Source organism: Schistocerca nitens, chromosome 3 (assembly GCF_023898315.1).
Source record: "Schistocerca nitens isolate TAMUIC-IGC-003100 chromosome 3, iqSchNite1.1, whole genome shotgun sequence".
NCBI classification, from domain to species: Eukaryota; Metazoa; Arthropoda; class Insecta; order Orthoptera; family Acrididae; genus Schistocerca; species Schistocerca nitens.
The window spans coordinates 69,636,198-69,652,513 of NC_064616.1; the positions used below are offsets into that span (position 1 = coordinate 69,636,198).

The 16,316-nt window shown below is 39.9% G+C and overlaps 1 protein-coding gene across 3 annotated transcripts in view; it reads left to right on the forward strand.

The window, feature by feature from the left end:
• The window catches only part of LOC126248029 (sarcolemmal membrane-associated protein-like), a 330,102-nt gene that overhangs the window by 109,859 nt on the left and 203,927 nt on the right, over nt 1-16,316 (forward strand). For all 3 annotated transcript variants that reach the window (XR_007545401.1, XM_049948630.1, XM_049948631.1), the window contains exon 5: nt 6,160-6,226. Coding sequence is in view for 2 of the 3 variants with exons in the window: in XM_049948630.1 (XP_049804587.1) it covers nt 6,160-6,226 (67 nt within the window). In the remaining variant the exon portion in view is untranslated. The remainder of the gene's footprint in view (nt 1-6,159; nt 6,227-16,316) is intronic.

Consider the following 16,316-nt stretch of genomic DNA (forward strand, 5'->3'; position numbering starts at 1 on the left):
AGCATTTAAAAAATGTTTGATATCCAATGCACTACACGGTACGGAGGACGATTCTCTGTAGGAAGAAATGAGCAACAAAGAATCGAGTAATAATGATTCAGAATAATGACTGATATTTTAAACGTCTAGTATAAGATGTATTACAAACCTAATGAAATTTTGTTTTAAATTTCTGCGTTTAATTTCTATATTATTTTCATTCTTATTTTATAAGTGTTGTACTCTGCATTGCACAGGATAGAAAAGCGTGGAGAGCTGCATCAAACTAGTCAACGGACTGAAGACGACAACAACACACTCTATATTTGAAGTCATCACTAAAATTCTACTACGAAAATCCGACCTGGTAAAGCTTAACCGCTAAGCTTATGGATCGAATCAAACTACTGTAGCTGTATATTCATCCATTCGACCTAAATTGGTCTCATGTTACAATGGATCAACTTTGTTTTGATTTGGAGGTGCGATCTAAAACTTTTCTCTCACCTTGAATTTCGATTCTCAAATTTCAGGTGCGGCTTAGATTTGGGAATATTCCCCGCCCCCCCTCCCCTCCCCCTTTATTTTGAGTCTAATTTTTCAGGTGCGGCTTAGATTCGAGTAAATAAGTAAGTCGCTCAAGATGGATAAAATACTAAACATTACGACTTAATTCAGTGTTTGGCCTTACTAGTTGCATACGTTGTATGTGAAGAGAGTGTGGTTGTTGTTCCACCCGTACTCTAGACTTTCTGTCTTTTGAAGTTGGCATTTCATGGGGAATTTAATGGGTGCTTTTTGATTAATATTTTCTCACAGGATCGAACACAGTTTCCTCATATTGTATTGTGCAAACACTTCTTTGCTGCAAATCTTTGCCAGCTTTCTGTGACATGAAGAATCCAGTTTCCAACATGTTTTTATTTACTACAAGAAATTTCTTAATGTTGGGATAACACCTGTTACAAACTGTTCTCCATATATTTATTTCACTGTCAATTCACTACATCCTGCTGCATCACGCATTGAAATACATATTTTGTGACTGCGCAAATATTGATGAGTGCTTCTTTAAACTAAGTTTGGAACATTCTCACTATTCGTTACGATTGGGGGGAGGAGCTGCACACACTATTGTAGTTCAGACATTGAATATCCAACATCTGATAATTGGAGTACTACAAGAATCTATACTTCGCCAATTGATGAAATCTCGCCTTCCAGTGTTATGGGGGTGGATTTTAGTCTAGTAATTGTATTAAGGGGCATGACTGGTAGAAGGTGGGACTCTTGTAGATGTTTAAACAAGATGTCTATGCATATACACTGAGTATTTGCTGCCAAATCTCTTTTAAGCCTGCAAACCATTGGTTAACATGTTTGCACCTAGCCACCTGGCAGTACTATATGTGGCTGGCTGGTACAGGAATGCATCATGTTATGTAAATATTTTTAATACAAGAAATCTATCAGAAATGAACGAAATTTTCAAGAATTGTTCAGAATAGCCCTCTATTACATCTAAAATCTACATAACCACTTAAAATAAATTTTTAGTGTGGTATATTTTGAGACACTCTTCAAAACCATCATACAGTACTGTCTCTTGTCATTAGTTTCCAGCAGTTCTGTTAAGAGAGACAGCTTTTAATTTACATGTGCAGCTTTCGTTGCTTAGTCAAATGTTCGACAAACGATAAATATATTGTGCACTGAAATATACAATTCTCTTCCAAATATTTTCACGTACCACTTTATACATGTTTTCTTTCTATCAGGACAGGCTGTAATTCCCCATTTCTTCAGATTCTCATGTCTCCACAAAGATCTTAATGGCATGTCAGCACTCGAATCCCTGTACTTAACTTACAAAATAGTGATGCATGTCATCAACATTTTGCAGAGTAATACTGTTTTAAGTATGGTACTGCAACTGGCGAATAAGTGGTTGGGTTTCCAGCTTGATGGATGAAGTGAATGATGTCATAGTGGATAGAGATGATTGTCATGAAATGATAAAACATTTATTAAATAAAAAGTGCACTCAAGCATAGATAAAAATGTAGTGGGCTGCACCTCCTCGTAAAACTGCATACTGGATAAGTGAATTTAAATGTATAGGAAGATCAATGCAAATTTTGTATGTTACAGATGTCTAATTGATTAATATATAGAAATGGTTATGATAGAATACTGTTACTGTAAGATTTCTGAGTGTCTTGAGATGGTAAGCATCTCATACGACTGGCTGTGTAATATCTGGAATGAAGTTTAGACTAAGAAGAAGCTGAGTGTGCGACAGGTGCCATTATGTTTGGTGCTGGTCAAAATTCTTACGAAAGGGCATTTCAAAATCATATTCGGAAAATTTGAAGCATAATTCAGCAGACTTAGTAGAATCATTAAACAAAAAAGAAGGAATGTTAATGACAACCATGTGAGTGGAGCTATATTCAGAGATTCACAAGATGATTTCAGAAAGCATCCTACAGATGTCCAGGAATATTTACAATACTGCTCTAAGTAGCTCTGTTACTGCCTCCAATTACTGGTAAAAAGCAGAAGACTTATTTGGAACATTTATAGTATATGTTCAATGACACTTTGCACCATTGCTTGTCATTCCCATTCCTCTTCTACTTGTGAATGGAAGGAGGAGGGAATGATAACTACCTGTACAGCTCTGTACAAGCCCAAATCTGTCTTATCTGTGTGGTCCTCAAGTTAGATTTATGTAGGAAACCGTAGAATTGATGTTCTGTCCTTCAGACGTTGACACTGTAGTGTCGGCAGACTTGCCAACACTACGCACACTAATTGAAAGAGGCGGCCAAGATGCACGCGCAAACTCACGAAGGATGGAGTGAGGTCTGAAACAGGATACGTAATGAATGTTATAAAGAAAAGTACGTAGCTCCTTGAATACTTAACTTTTAATACATCCTTGTATACATCGTTCTTGATGAGACATCTGGAGATTGTGGCGATACAAGTGAGACTCTTTAGATACAAGCTATCTAAGGCTAATGGCGCCTTGCTAGGTCGTAGACATGGACTTAGCTGAAGGCTATTCTAACTGTCTCTCGGCAAATGAGAGGAAGGCTTCGTCAGTGTAGTCGCTAGCAACGTCGTCGTACAACTGGGGCGAGTGCTAGTACGTCTCTCGAGACCTGCCTTGTGGTGGCGCTCGGTCTGCGATCCTGACAGTGGCGACACGCGGGTCCGACATGTACTAATGGACCGCGGCCGATTTAAGCTACCACCTAGCAAGTGTGGTGTCTGGCGGTGACACCACAGACACTCCAAACTTTCTCAATAGTATTTTCATTAAAGAATGTTGTATTTCTTCCAGGGATTCCCATTAAAGTTCTCACAGAATTTCTGTGGTATTGTTGTACTGGTTGAAGTGATCAGTCAGAAATCCAGCAGTACATAAATTGCTTCGATATTTTCTTTCAATACAACCTGCAGGGGGCCTCAAGTACTTAAGCAGTACTTCAGAATGGGCCACAAAAATCTTTAGGATGTTACCTTCTTTATAGGTGCATTACACATTCTCCTAACTCTCACAGTAAACCAAAGTCATCCTCACCTTGCCTGCAACTGACCTTATTATGTATAGACATTTGACAGGATGGTATCCAGCAGCATACTGTTAATACTGTATTTGAGGATTACAGAAATGTTTACAGTTATTCACATTTAAAGCACACTGCCATTCATTGAAATGGTAAGATGCATGATAGAAAGAGAGAAAGCAACAAGAGATAATGGAATTGCATCTGACAGAGAATATTGTGTTGGTGTTCATCTGTGGCAGAAAGTGAAAGTTTTAAAATGGAGCAGTAAGAGAACATGCAAGTGCACAGGGTGAATTAGAAATTAATCAATCAGGGTGGAAAAACGTGACTATTTCAAGGTCTCCTATGAATACGTCCTGCGTTAAAAATGTGCACCTATAAAATTATGAGTCAGTGCTAATACTGATTTATGCATCTGAAACAAGACTAATGATATCATCTTGGTAAACTGGGTTTTCTGCCAGTGATCCTCACTGTACTAGTGTGATACTTTGATCACTGACAGCAAGTGTAAGGAGCACCAAAGGCACACCAGACTCAAACATGTTCCAACTCAGGTATAGAAGAACATTGTTTGGAACTAAATGATTGGAAGAATTACGGTGATGTCAAGATTCTGACACATATACTCAGATATTGGAATAGCGTTTTTAAAGGAGCCATTTAAATAAAGGTCACACAGAATATTATCAACCATGGCACAAGGTGTCAGCATAGCTCCTGGAATCCGGCACTCAATCACCAAAAGTCACAAAGGAGACAATGTCCAAACTCTGGGGGAATAACTTTGAAAATGTTGACAGAGCAAATAACTCAACCCAACCAATGCAGGGGACACAGATACTGGTACTTCAGAGAGCTTATCAAGTACCCGAGGACAGCCACTTCAAGAACAAGTTGCAATTTGAATACCAGTATCCACAAAATAGTGAGATAGCCACCTCCAGCAGGTGTGGACATCAGACGGAGTACCTGACGTGCCTGGTTATGGTAGTAGAGCAGCATAGTCCACAGGAAAGCTTAAATGACATCTGACAGAAGATTGAACACCCAGTACAACTTAGAGCTGGAAGAGGATGTCAAATGACAAAATTATTAACTGACAAAAGCTGAAGTGTACGTACACAGCAGTTGGAACAGCTATGGCTAGAAAATACTACGGATGCTGCTACAGACTGGCATGTACCTTGGGCAGAGTGCATGGCACAGCTTAGACTGATGACAGTGCGCCTAGCCCCAAGTCAGCATAAATGCTGGACCTGCTGTACACTGGATTCAGCATCAGGGAGCACCTGATAAAGATCGCAAGTGTCTCAATCGAAATTACCAGCAGAAAACCGTATATTCCAAAATGACAGTGCCGCGCTGGGAAGGCCTGAAAACCTACAAGACTAGTGATTATTGAATTGCTCTGATAAATACAATTAGCTTCCATCGGAACAGAACAATAGCAAAAGAAAATGAAAAATGGAGAGACTAAATATATTGAGATATACTGTGACAATATTGATAAGGAAATATTCATGCAGTAACAGAAATGTGAGATGTAAGGAGACTGAAGAAAATAAATAAAAGAAGAAATGTAAAACATGCCCTCCAGATTATTTATAATGATGAATGAGCATTTTATCGATCAGATAGAAGAGAGAGGGTGGCCGTAGTAAAGTGGTATAAGTATACATATCACCGTCCAGTGACTTGCCTACTTTTTAGGTATTATTATTTAGACACATGCAGTGAAGATACACTAAGTTGCGTAAGGGAGGACAACATTGAAAGTATTGTAATCTTTCATGATTAACCACTACTACTTGACCAACTGATAAGAATTGTCTGAAGCAATCAATGAGCCTCATTGTTTAATGTAACATTAGAATTTAATGTGGGAACTATTGGATGTCCATTCAAAAGACTGGTTTGTGTTTACTAGTAGAGGAACTGGAGAATCCCTGTTTTGAGGCCACAACATGGCAGGCAGTGATTCCGCAGCTCATGGAAATGTGCGTTTGTGGGATTTGTCCATGTGTTGACTCAATTCAGTTTGCTAATACAGTCAGTTAATGATCCTCATCTAGAAAGGCTGCATCAGAGGCATTTTTCACTTCTCCATGATGTTCCTTTACACCCAAAGGTATGTGATATTTCAGCAGTATAGTGGTTCCAGTCGTAGGACAAGTAGTGACCAAAGTTGATTTGACACACATTACCTGAAATTTTAAATGAGTTTGAACAGATTTTGTGACACAGTATAGTTATGTACTTAAGAGATTTGTTAATGGTAAAGACTGTTCACCTACATGTATCTGGTAACTGTCCATGTTTTGAAATGAAATGGAATGGTCAAATAACTCATCTGTTCACTTACTGAATCACTGCCATACCAAGTCAATGCACTACACAGACCTAGGGATGGGAGATGTGTGTTTCCATAATTTTTGTCCAGTCACTAAGAATCTGCAAACAGTCCTAGTCTTCCTATCGAATTTTTTAGTATCGTGAGCATTTTTAATTTTGTAGGAGTCTACTATGTCAATTATGTATGTAATTGTTACTGTAGATTTTAAATTGATGGCAATAATTACAAATTTTTGTTTTCCAGTGACGCACGGCTGTATAGTAGCTACATTGAAACTCTACTTGCCTGATGGGAAGGAAGCGAAGGCAAGGTATGTTTTCATAAAAGCTATATCCAAATGTTTTGTGTCACATTGTGTGGAAGATTCATATATTTAAAAAATAATAATAATTAAATTCCCCATTAATGCTGTTTTTCAAAATAAATTTGACAGCTTTTATATGACTATTAACGTAGCTGTTAATACTTCATATGAAGCTTCCCTAAGCTACAGTTCAAAACTACACTCGTTGAATATGTTTTTTTTTTATTTAAAACTCAATATTTGTGACTGTTGTTGCTATCATAATCATTGACACAATAAAACCATATATTACAATTATGTATCCAAAGCATTGCCAAATAGCTTCAAAATTAATAGCATACAACTCATTTAAGTGGACACGGTATTAAATTGTTTGCAAGTGTGCAATGCTATTGCTCTTTGAGCACAATATTTGGAACTGAGTCAAAGTAGCAAAACGTATTTATGTTGTGAAACATTTTTCCCTTTTTTCCGTAATGGCCACCTAATTGCCCATGTGCTGAATTCAGACCCTTCTCATTTGTAGTTTTCCCTTTAGACTACTTCACATCTGTTCTTACCACGTGTACCTTGGAATCCTTCTAATCTCAACACTTGGTTGTAAAAGCATTTCTTCCTGCTCATCTTTGAATCCAGTTTCTGGTTAATTTCTTGTCCCAAGAAACATTTGAAGCTCATTTTATTAGCATGTGATCATTCATTCTTTTAGATATCGAAAATATAAACGGACCCATAACACAGCCATGAACCTTTGCTCCAGAAGCCTTAGCCCCACAGAAATACCGGGTGATCAAAAAGTCAGTATAAATTTGAAAACTTAATAATAAACCACAGAATAATGTAGATAGAGAGGAAAAAATTGACACACATGCTTGGAACAACATGGGGTTTTAGTAGAACCAAAAAAAATTGTTGGACGCGTGAAAGATCTCTTGAGCGCGTCGTTTGGTGATGATCATGTGCTCAGCCGCCACTTTCGTCATGCTTGGCCTCCCAGGTCCCCAGACATCAGTCCGTGCGATTATTGGCTTTGGGGTTTCCTGAAGTCGCAAGTGTATCGTGATCGACCGACACCTCTAGGGATGCTGAAAGACAACATCCGACGCCAATGCCTCACAATAACTCCGGACATGCTTTACATTGCTGTTCACAACATTATTCCTCGACTACAGCTATTGTTGAAGAATGATGGTGGACATATTGAGCATTTCCTGTAAATAACATCATCTTTGCTTTGTCGTACTTTGTTATGCTAATTATTGCTATTCTGATCAGATGAAGCGCCATCTGTCGGACATTGTGTGAACTTTTGTAATTTTTTGGTTCTAATAAAACCCCATGTCATTCCAAGCATGTGTGTCAATTTGCACCCCTCTATCTACATTATTCCTTGATTTATTCAGTTTTCAAATTTATACTGACTTTTTGATCACCCGGTATCAGTCTTTTCCAAAGACCTCACCTTCTGCCCTGCTCCCAAATTAAGTCATACAGGACTTGTTAAAGACCTTCTCTCCTTCTCCTGGTCCCTACAGTTTTTCGCCACCAACCCTACCCATCAGACTCGACCAAAGATGAATGTTGAACCCTGCCTAACACAGTTCCGTCCTCCACCTAACCGTGATCCACCCCCACTGCCCCCAAAACACCCCCTGTTAACATTCCGGAATTTCTTAACCTTGAACCATGCCTCACTATCATTCCCTAAATCCCTCAACATGCAAGCTAACTTTACATGCACAGAAAGAACCACAGTCCACCATCTAAAAACTGATCCTCATGATCCTACCTTTGGACAAAGGCTCCACCACTGTTGTTTTGAAACACAAGGATTACCTGGCAGAAGGACTCTGCCAGTTGTCAGATACTTCCACCTACAAACTTTGCCTCAGTGACCACATTCCAGAAATCCAGCAGGATCTCCAGTCACTCCTCAAATCCTTAGGCCCATCCCAAAAACTCTTCCAGGAGTCCCATCTCTTTGCTCACCCCTACCATTCCCCGCACTCCTACCTTCTGCATGCTCCCTAAAGTCCATAAACCCAACAACCTAGGATGCCCCATCGTGGCTGGTTACTGTGCCCCCACTGAGGGAATCTCTGCTCTCATAGACCAACACCTTCAACCTATTACCCAGAACCTACCTTCCTATATAAAAGATACCAACAGTTTCCTCCACCAGCTCTCCACTGTTGGTATCCATTTACCACACGGTGCCCTGCTTGTCACTGTTGATGCCACCTCCCTTTACACAAACATCCCCAGTGCCCATGGCCTTACTGCTGTTGAACACTACCTTTCCCAACACCCAATGGATTCCAAACCAACCACCACCTTCCTAGTTGCCATGACCAACTGTATCCTCACCCACAATTACTTCTCCTTTGAAGGGATTACCTGCAAACAAATCTGGTTTATGGCTATGGACACACGGTAGCACCATCCTGTGCCAACCTATTCATGGGGTCATTTAGAGGAATCCTTCCGAAACATCCAGAATTCTAAATCCCTAACCTGGTTCAGATTCATTGATAACATCTTTGCAATCTGGATCGAGGGTGAGGACACCGTATCCACATTCCTCCAGAACCTCAACTTCTCCCCCATTTGCTTCACCTAGTCCTACTCAATGCGACAAGCTACCTTCCTAGATATTGACCTTCACCTCAAAGATGGCTACCTCAGTACCTCCGTCCACATCAAACCTACTAACCACTAGCAATACCTCCACTTTGGTAGCTGCCACCCATTCCATACCAAGAAGTTCCTTCCATACAGCCTAGCCACCCATGGTCATCACATCTGCAGTGACGAGTGGTCCCTCTCAAAATATCCCAAGGATCTCACTGAAGCCTTCAAAGATCGTAATTATCCTCCCATGCCTTATCTTTCCAGACTCGCACCACCTCCCAAAGTCCCACCGTCTGATCACAGAGGAGCGTTCCCTTCATAACTCGGTACCACCCAGGACTGGAGCAACTGAATTACATTCTCCGCCAGGGTTTAGACTACCTCTCGTCGTGCCCTGAAATGAGAAATGTCCTGTCCACTATCGGTCTGACCCCTCCCACCCCACAGTGGTGTTCCGCTGCCACCAAATCTACATAATATACTCGTCCATCCCTACACAACCCCTGTGCCCAACCCCTTATCTCATGGCTCGTACCCCTGTAATAGACGTAGATGCAAGACCTGTCGCATGCATACATACATACTACCACCACCACCACCACCACCACCACCTACTCCAGTCCGGTCACTAACATCACCTATCTCATCACAGGCAGGGCTACCTGTGAAACCAGTCATGTGATCTACAAGCTAAGCTGCAAGCACTGTGCTACATTCTATGTGAGCATGACAACCAACAAGCTATCTGTCCGCATGAATGGCCACCCACAAACTGTGGCCAAGAAACAAGTGGACCACCCTGTTGCTGAGCATGGTGCCAAACATGACAGCCTTCATTTCAATGACTACTTCACAGCCTGTGCCATATGGATCCTTCCCACCAACACCAGCTTTTCTGAATTGCGCAGGTGGGAACTTTCTGTGCAACATATTCTACGTTCCTGTAACTCTCCTGGCTTCAACCCTCGTTAGACATTGTCCTCACCCATCCAGCCCCTTCCCTGTTCCCGTTCCGGCACTACACAGTGCTCATTCCACCATTGCACCCAGTCGTTCATCTTACTTCTCTCCTCCTTTTCTGCTACGCCCCCCCCCCCCCCCCACAACCACCTTTCGCCTGCCCTCCGTCTAACCTGCAGCACTTCACTGTCTGCCACCCCCATCCTACTATCCCTCCCCCTCTCCGACCCAGCCTCCTCCTTACGCGCACACAGTCCCCACTCCCATTATGCACTGGAGCTGGTGCTCGCAGTGTGGCGCCAGTTTCCTGAGACTGCAGTCATGTGTGGGTGAGTTGCATTTGAGAGAGAGAGAGAGAGAGAGAGAGAGAGAGAGAGAGATTGATTGATTGATTGTTGCCAATTTTTGACTGAGGCCTTATTTGTGACAGTCTTTTTGTTGTGTCTATCTGCGACTCAACATCTCCACATTATAGTGAGTAGCAGCTTTCGTTTTCATGATATTATTACATTCCGTCCTGGATTTTCCACTCTCAACAGTCAAATGCACACTGACAACTGAAAACCAGTGCCAAACCACAAGTTGAGTCCACACATCCTGTTTATCCTGAGAAATCATCTGAACCATTAGGGTACCTGAGCAGGCCTCATTCACTCTTTCATTATCATTGATGTTTACTCCTATGATTTCTGAACACTAATACCTGAGGTTCATCTGAGGGCTACGTGGGAATAGTACCACTGGGGGAATGGAGTGTGTGGAGAACTCTGGGGTCTAGTAAAGACATCAGAAGATCAAAACAGATTGCAAAACAATTTAGGAAAGATATCGGTATTGTGCGAAAATTGGCATTTTGACCTAAGTAATGAAAAGTGGAAGGTCCTCCACATGAGTGCTAAAAGGAATCTGTTAAACTTCCATTACATGGTAAATTGATCGGAGCCAAAGGCAACAAGTTCAACTAAATACTCAGGAATTACAATTACAAGCAACTTAAATTGGAAAGAACACACAGAAAATGTTGTGGGGAAGGTGAACCGAAGACTTTGTTTTATGGGCAGAACACTTCGAAAATGCAACAGACCTGGTAAAGAGACTGCCTACACGTCTCATTTGGAGTACTGCTGCGCATTGTGGGATGCTTATCAGATAGGATCATCAGAGTACATTGAGAATGTTCAAAGAAGGGCAGCACATTTTGTATTATCGAGGAATAGGGGAGGGTGTTTCACGGGCATGGTACAGGATTTTGGGTGGACATTGTTAAAATAAAGGCATTTTTCATTGCGATGGGATTTTCGTAAAAGATTTCAATCTCCAACTTTCTCCTCTGAATGCGAAAATATATTGATGTGCCAGCCTACGTAGGTTGAAGTGATCATCATAATAAAACAAGCGGAACAAGAGCTGACATGGAAAGATATAGGTGTTCATTTTTTTTTTTTTTTTTTTTTTTTTTCTTCTTCTTCTTCACACTGTTTGAGAGCGGAATAATAGACAATTATCATGAAGGTGGGTTGATGAACCCTCTGCCTGGCACTTAAGTGTGACTTGCAGAGTAGCACTGTAGAAGTGGATGTGGAATTCTCTGATAAAATAATTAGTAAATACAAATTGTTATTATTATTATTATTATTATTATTATTATTATTAAATGAGTGTTCAGTTGTTGTTACACTTACAAGGGGAGGTCACAACGCTGGGCTCACGGATTTACTTCGAACTTTGTACACCTTTAGTAGGTCATTAAAACTACATAATCCGCAAGTAGTAAGGTGCACAATTCTGGCAATTGTGAGAAAATCACCAGAAAAGTTTTACGCATCTACTATGTACCTGAGGTACATGTGCGAAGGTGCCGGACGTTAGAATTCATGATGGTCAAATGATTAGTGTTAGAGTTTCATAAGATGAACCTGTATGCGGTGACGGTTAGTCCTGCTTCAACTTAATTATGAATCTATTTTTCTCGTCACTGGTCATATTTAACTTATATGACTTTTGAGAGGTAACGTAAGGCCACGTGTATTTGCGTGAAGTTTTGGTGATTTTCATGTTATTTGATTACTTACTATTTTCAGTTAAATTTAATTACTAGAACAAACATATCTGTAACTATCGACAAGTAAATGAAGAAACATTTAGTTTTGCTGGAAATTTATGCCTGTCGTGATTTGTGAAATCCCTTGTACGTGCTGTCTGGTAAGGTACTTGGAACTACTTTGCACCTCGACACTTCGACCCACAAACACAGAGGCAGGCCTCACTTTGCAGTTAACCTGTGTAGCGGTGAGACGTTGCTAATGTAGCAAGAACGAATACCGTATTTACTCGAATCTAAGCCGCACTTTTTTTCCGGTTTTTGTAATCCAAAATACTGCCTGCGGCTTAGAATCGAGTGCAAAGCAAGCGGGAGTTCTGAAAAATGTTGGTGGGTGCCGCCACAACTAACTTCTGCCGTCGAATATATGTAGCGCTACAAAGGCATGATTTGTAGGCACAAAGATAAATACTGGCACCAAAACCTCTGCGTCAGTAAATAAATTTAAAAAAAAAAAAGGGTTGAAGACGAGCCTTTTTCCTCCGCCCCGAGTTTTGACCACTGCATTTTGGTACATTATCCAACGAAGTAAATACAAATTCCGTATTGTTCATCTTCGGATGTAGCTGCATTTCAATGTACTATAAAAATGCGACTGGCAAGACTGTTTGGGATGTTTGTCAATATGGCCTACTCTGCGTTCTGAATTTTTTCCTACCTGTGAGAAGAGATGGTTGCTAATAGGAACTTTTATGAATTGTGAATCACATGCAGTATTCTCTTCACCATAAGAATAATACGAATATAAACATTTTGCCATGTATTGTTTCGTGTTTGCTACTATCTCATTTAAATCCTGTCTGCCTAATAAACTACGAAACTACAGTGAGACAACAGCAAACGCGGAAGAATATACATATCATGTAATGTTTATATTCGTATTATTCTTATGCCTAATAGTGATACAGTCAGAAATGAAGCACGGCAATTGACTAGATTTTTAAATCTAAGATGACTCTAATTTCTGTGCAGAATGTAATGAACTAAAAAGCCGCCTGCAAAGATTTTGGAACGGAGAAAAATTTTAGTTAAAATTTCATTCAGATCATCATCTATCATACGCAGTCTATTATTTGATTCTTGTTGATCATTATCAAAGAAAGCAATAGTGTAAGTAACAACAAATGTTTTGCTAATGAGAAGATTCCTCTCTATTTTTTATTTGTAAGCGGCGGTAGCGCGCACAAAAGCAGGCCATCCCGCGAGCGGCGACAGGCCATAAACACGCACAATCAGAATACGACAAACAATGCATGACACAGTACAGTAATGCATTTTCAGCTTAGAGTGACGTAAACACCTATAACAAAGAAAACGGCGCTTATCAGATCAAAGAAAAATAAGCAATCAATTCAAACCAGACGAAGCACGTGAAAAGGAAGGGTACCCGTATAAATACGGACGGAGCGCCAGACGCATAGCAATGGCTACCTGGTAAACCTTACTTAACTGCTAAGCTTACGACTCGAACCAAACTACTGCAGCTGTATCATCATTCATTCGACCTAAATTGTGTCTCATATTAAAATTAGACGAACTTTGTTTCGATTTGGAGGTGGGACCTAAAACTTTTCTCTCCCCTTGAATTTAGAGTCTCAAATTTCAGGTGCGGCTTAGATTTGGGAAAATTTTTTTTCCTTGATTTCGAGTCTCATTTTTCAGGTGCGGCTTAGATTCGAGTGCGGCTTAGATTCGAGTAAATACGGTAGCATAAGTGCAAATTTTTTTAATATCACAGGATGTATGCTTCTGTTACAAAAGTAATTTAAACACTGTGACCAGTAATGAAAAAAATATAGATTAAAAAGTAAGTGTTAGCAGAATTTGAACAATTGCCTCATCTGTGACCGTCTTGCAACACACAAACGCTAACCACTTCACCAGAATGAATTCTTAAGGCCTGCACCTTCGCACAGATCCATAAGTTACATAATAGAAGCGTAAAACTTCTCTTGCAATTTTCTCAGAATTGCCAGATTATTTCACATTACTACTTGCACATTATGTTGTGTATGGCCTACTAATGCTGTACAAAGGCTGAAGTAAATTTATGATCCCAACATTGTGACCGCCTCTTGTTAGTCTGTGATGCTTCTTATAGGTTCACAGGCTGTTAAGCTTATTTTAAGAAATGTGTTTCATGCAGGACATAAAATTTTATAACTGTGGTAATCATTCCTTAAACTCATCACCACAGATGGGTACAATTTTTTCAAAGTAGTATAAGTAACTTTAGTACATGAATTACTTTCTGTTCCAACTTCCAAAAATAAAAACTCAGTTTACAACTAATCAACATGTAACTTCAGTCCTACAGTATATAAATGACGTGTTTTACCTAAAGTCCAGATAAGTTATTGATTGTGAGGAATGTGCACCGACAGAATGCAGACAAGTATACTACTGATTGTTATAATGATAAAGAAATGTACTGCATTAGTAATGATTGGAAACAGAATGTGTAATTATGTACATCAATTAATTTTATCAGTTAATGTATTTGTTATTATCTAGGAAATGGAAATTTTTCTGAAACAGTAGTTGTTTAATGAAGTAAAATGGTTGCTGCCCTGTTTAATTTCAAAATGATGTCACAATTAGCAGAAATTAAATAAGCCAACACTGAAAATACGAAAGCCAAGATCACACAACAAATCAACAGAATTAAATCACTTTTAAAAGAGAGTATAAACCTTTACTTTGTCACATAATAGTTTCTGATCTTCAATAAGATTTCATTTCAAATGGATATTGAATGCAGTTAAATTACAATGTTGAAATAATACCATTAGCTAACTATTATTACTCATCTTTTTGTTGGAATAGCAAAATTTAAATTCTCCTTTCTGGCTCTTTCAATAATTTAATATGCTAGTCTTTCTCAGTAATGTGACATTTGGCTACTGTAATGATAGGATCCGTCTGTTGGTAGTTTAGATTAGATTAGATTTACTTTCATTCCAATTGATCCGTAGTGAGGAGGTCCTCCAGGATGTGGAACATGTCAGAAAAACAACAATACATGACAAATATTTACAACTAAAACAAATAAGCTAATGTACCATTCCACAGGTCCCAAGTGGAATGATCGTCATTTTTTAATGAACACTGAGTCATTTTACAAATACTAGTAATGATGTGGAAGAATCATTAACACTGGATGAGGATTAAAGTTTACAGCAATACTGTATTACTCAATAAACAGATTGTAATGCACTGGTAGGTCTTATACATTTTATATGTCTGAAATGGCACAGTCTTAATTTGAGGAAGAGCTGCTGCTGGTGCAAAATAATGGTTTGGCAGTAACAGTTATTAGGCAACAGGCTCTTCTTCCAGTTATGAGCAATTTTTTTAATGTATTTGGTTACACAGTAAACTTCTTCCAATAATCCTCGTAAAACGTTCCCTTGAATACTCGTAGTAATGTGGCCCATACAACTACCTGCTTGTTATATCACCACCACCTAGCCACATATCCCATATATCCCATTCACCACACTGTATGTACTTCCTTTCACACACACTTGCAGGCACTTTTTATATTTGACCTGGTCCACTGTTAACTTGTAACTCCTTACTTGCACTCTCGCATACCACAGATGTTAGAGCCAGTCAGATAAACTTTGGTTGTTACATATAAGGGGTGTTCAAAAAGAAACATGCCAGGGGCATAATTACAGAAACCAGTACCTGTATGTTAGAAGTATTGACCCTGGAGACACTTGTTCCACTGTGGCGCAAGGCAGTGAATGGCTGTCTCATAAAATCCCCGGGGCTGCGATGTTAACCAGTTCCGCACGTACTGCTGACTGCTGGACGACATTTTCCGAGGTGGATCATTTGCCCTTATGCTGACGTTCTTTGACCTAGATGGCCACCTTCTGATTCACTTCCTGCAGCATGGGACAACAGTGAATGCCCAGCGTTACTCACAAACCTTGACCACCCTTCGCCAAGTGATCAAGTCAAAATGACCAGGTAGTCTCACCCTTGGAGTCATTCTGCTCCACAACAATGCAAAGCCTCATACGGCCTACACAGTCACGGCACCCCTGCAGAAATTCGAATGCGAGGCTCTCGGCCACCCTCCATACGGTCCAGAGTTCTCTTCCTGTGATTATGCCATTTATGGTCCCCTTAAAAAGGCTTTGAGGGGGCAAACGATTCACCTCGGACAAAGACATCCAGCTGTACAAGCGGAACTGGTTAACATTGCAGCCCCGGGAATTTTATGAGACAGCCATTCATTGCCTTGTGTCGCAGTGGAACAAGTGTCTCAACAGCCAGGATCAATACATCTAACATTATGCCTCCAGCTCTTTTCTTTTTGAATGCACCTTATACTGCAAAGACTTTGGCATTGCCAATTCACTTCCTACAACCTTTGCAACATTATTTTCA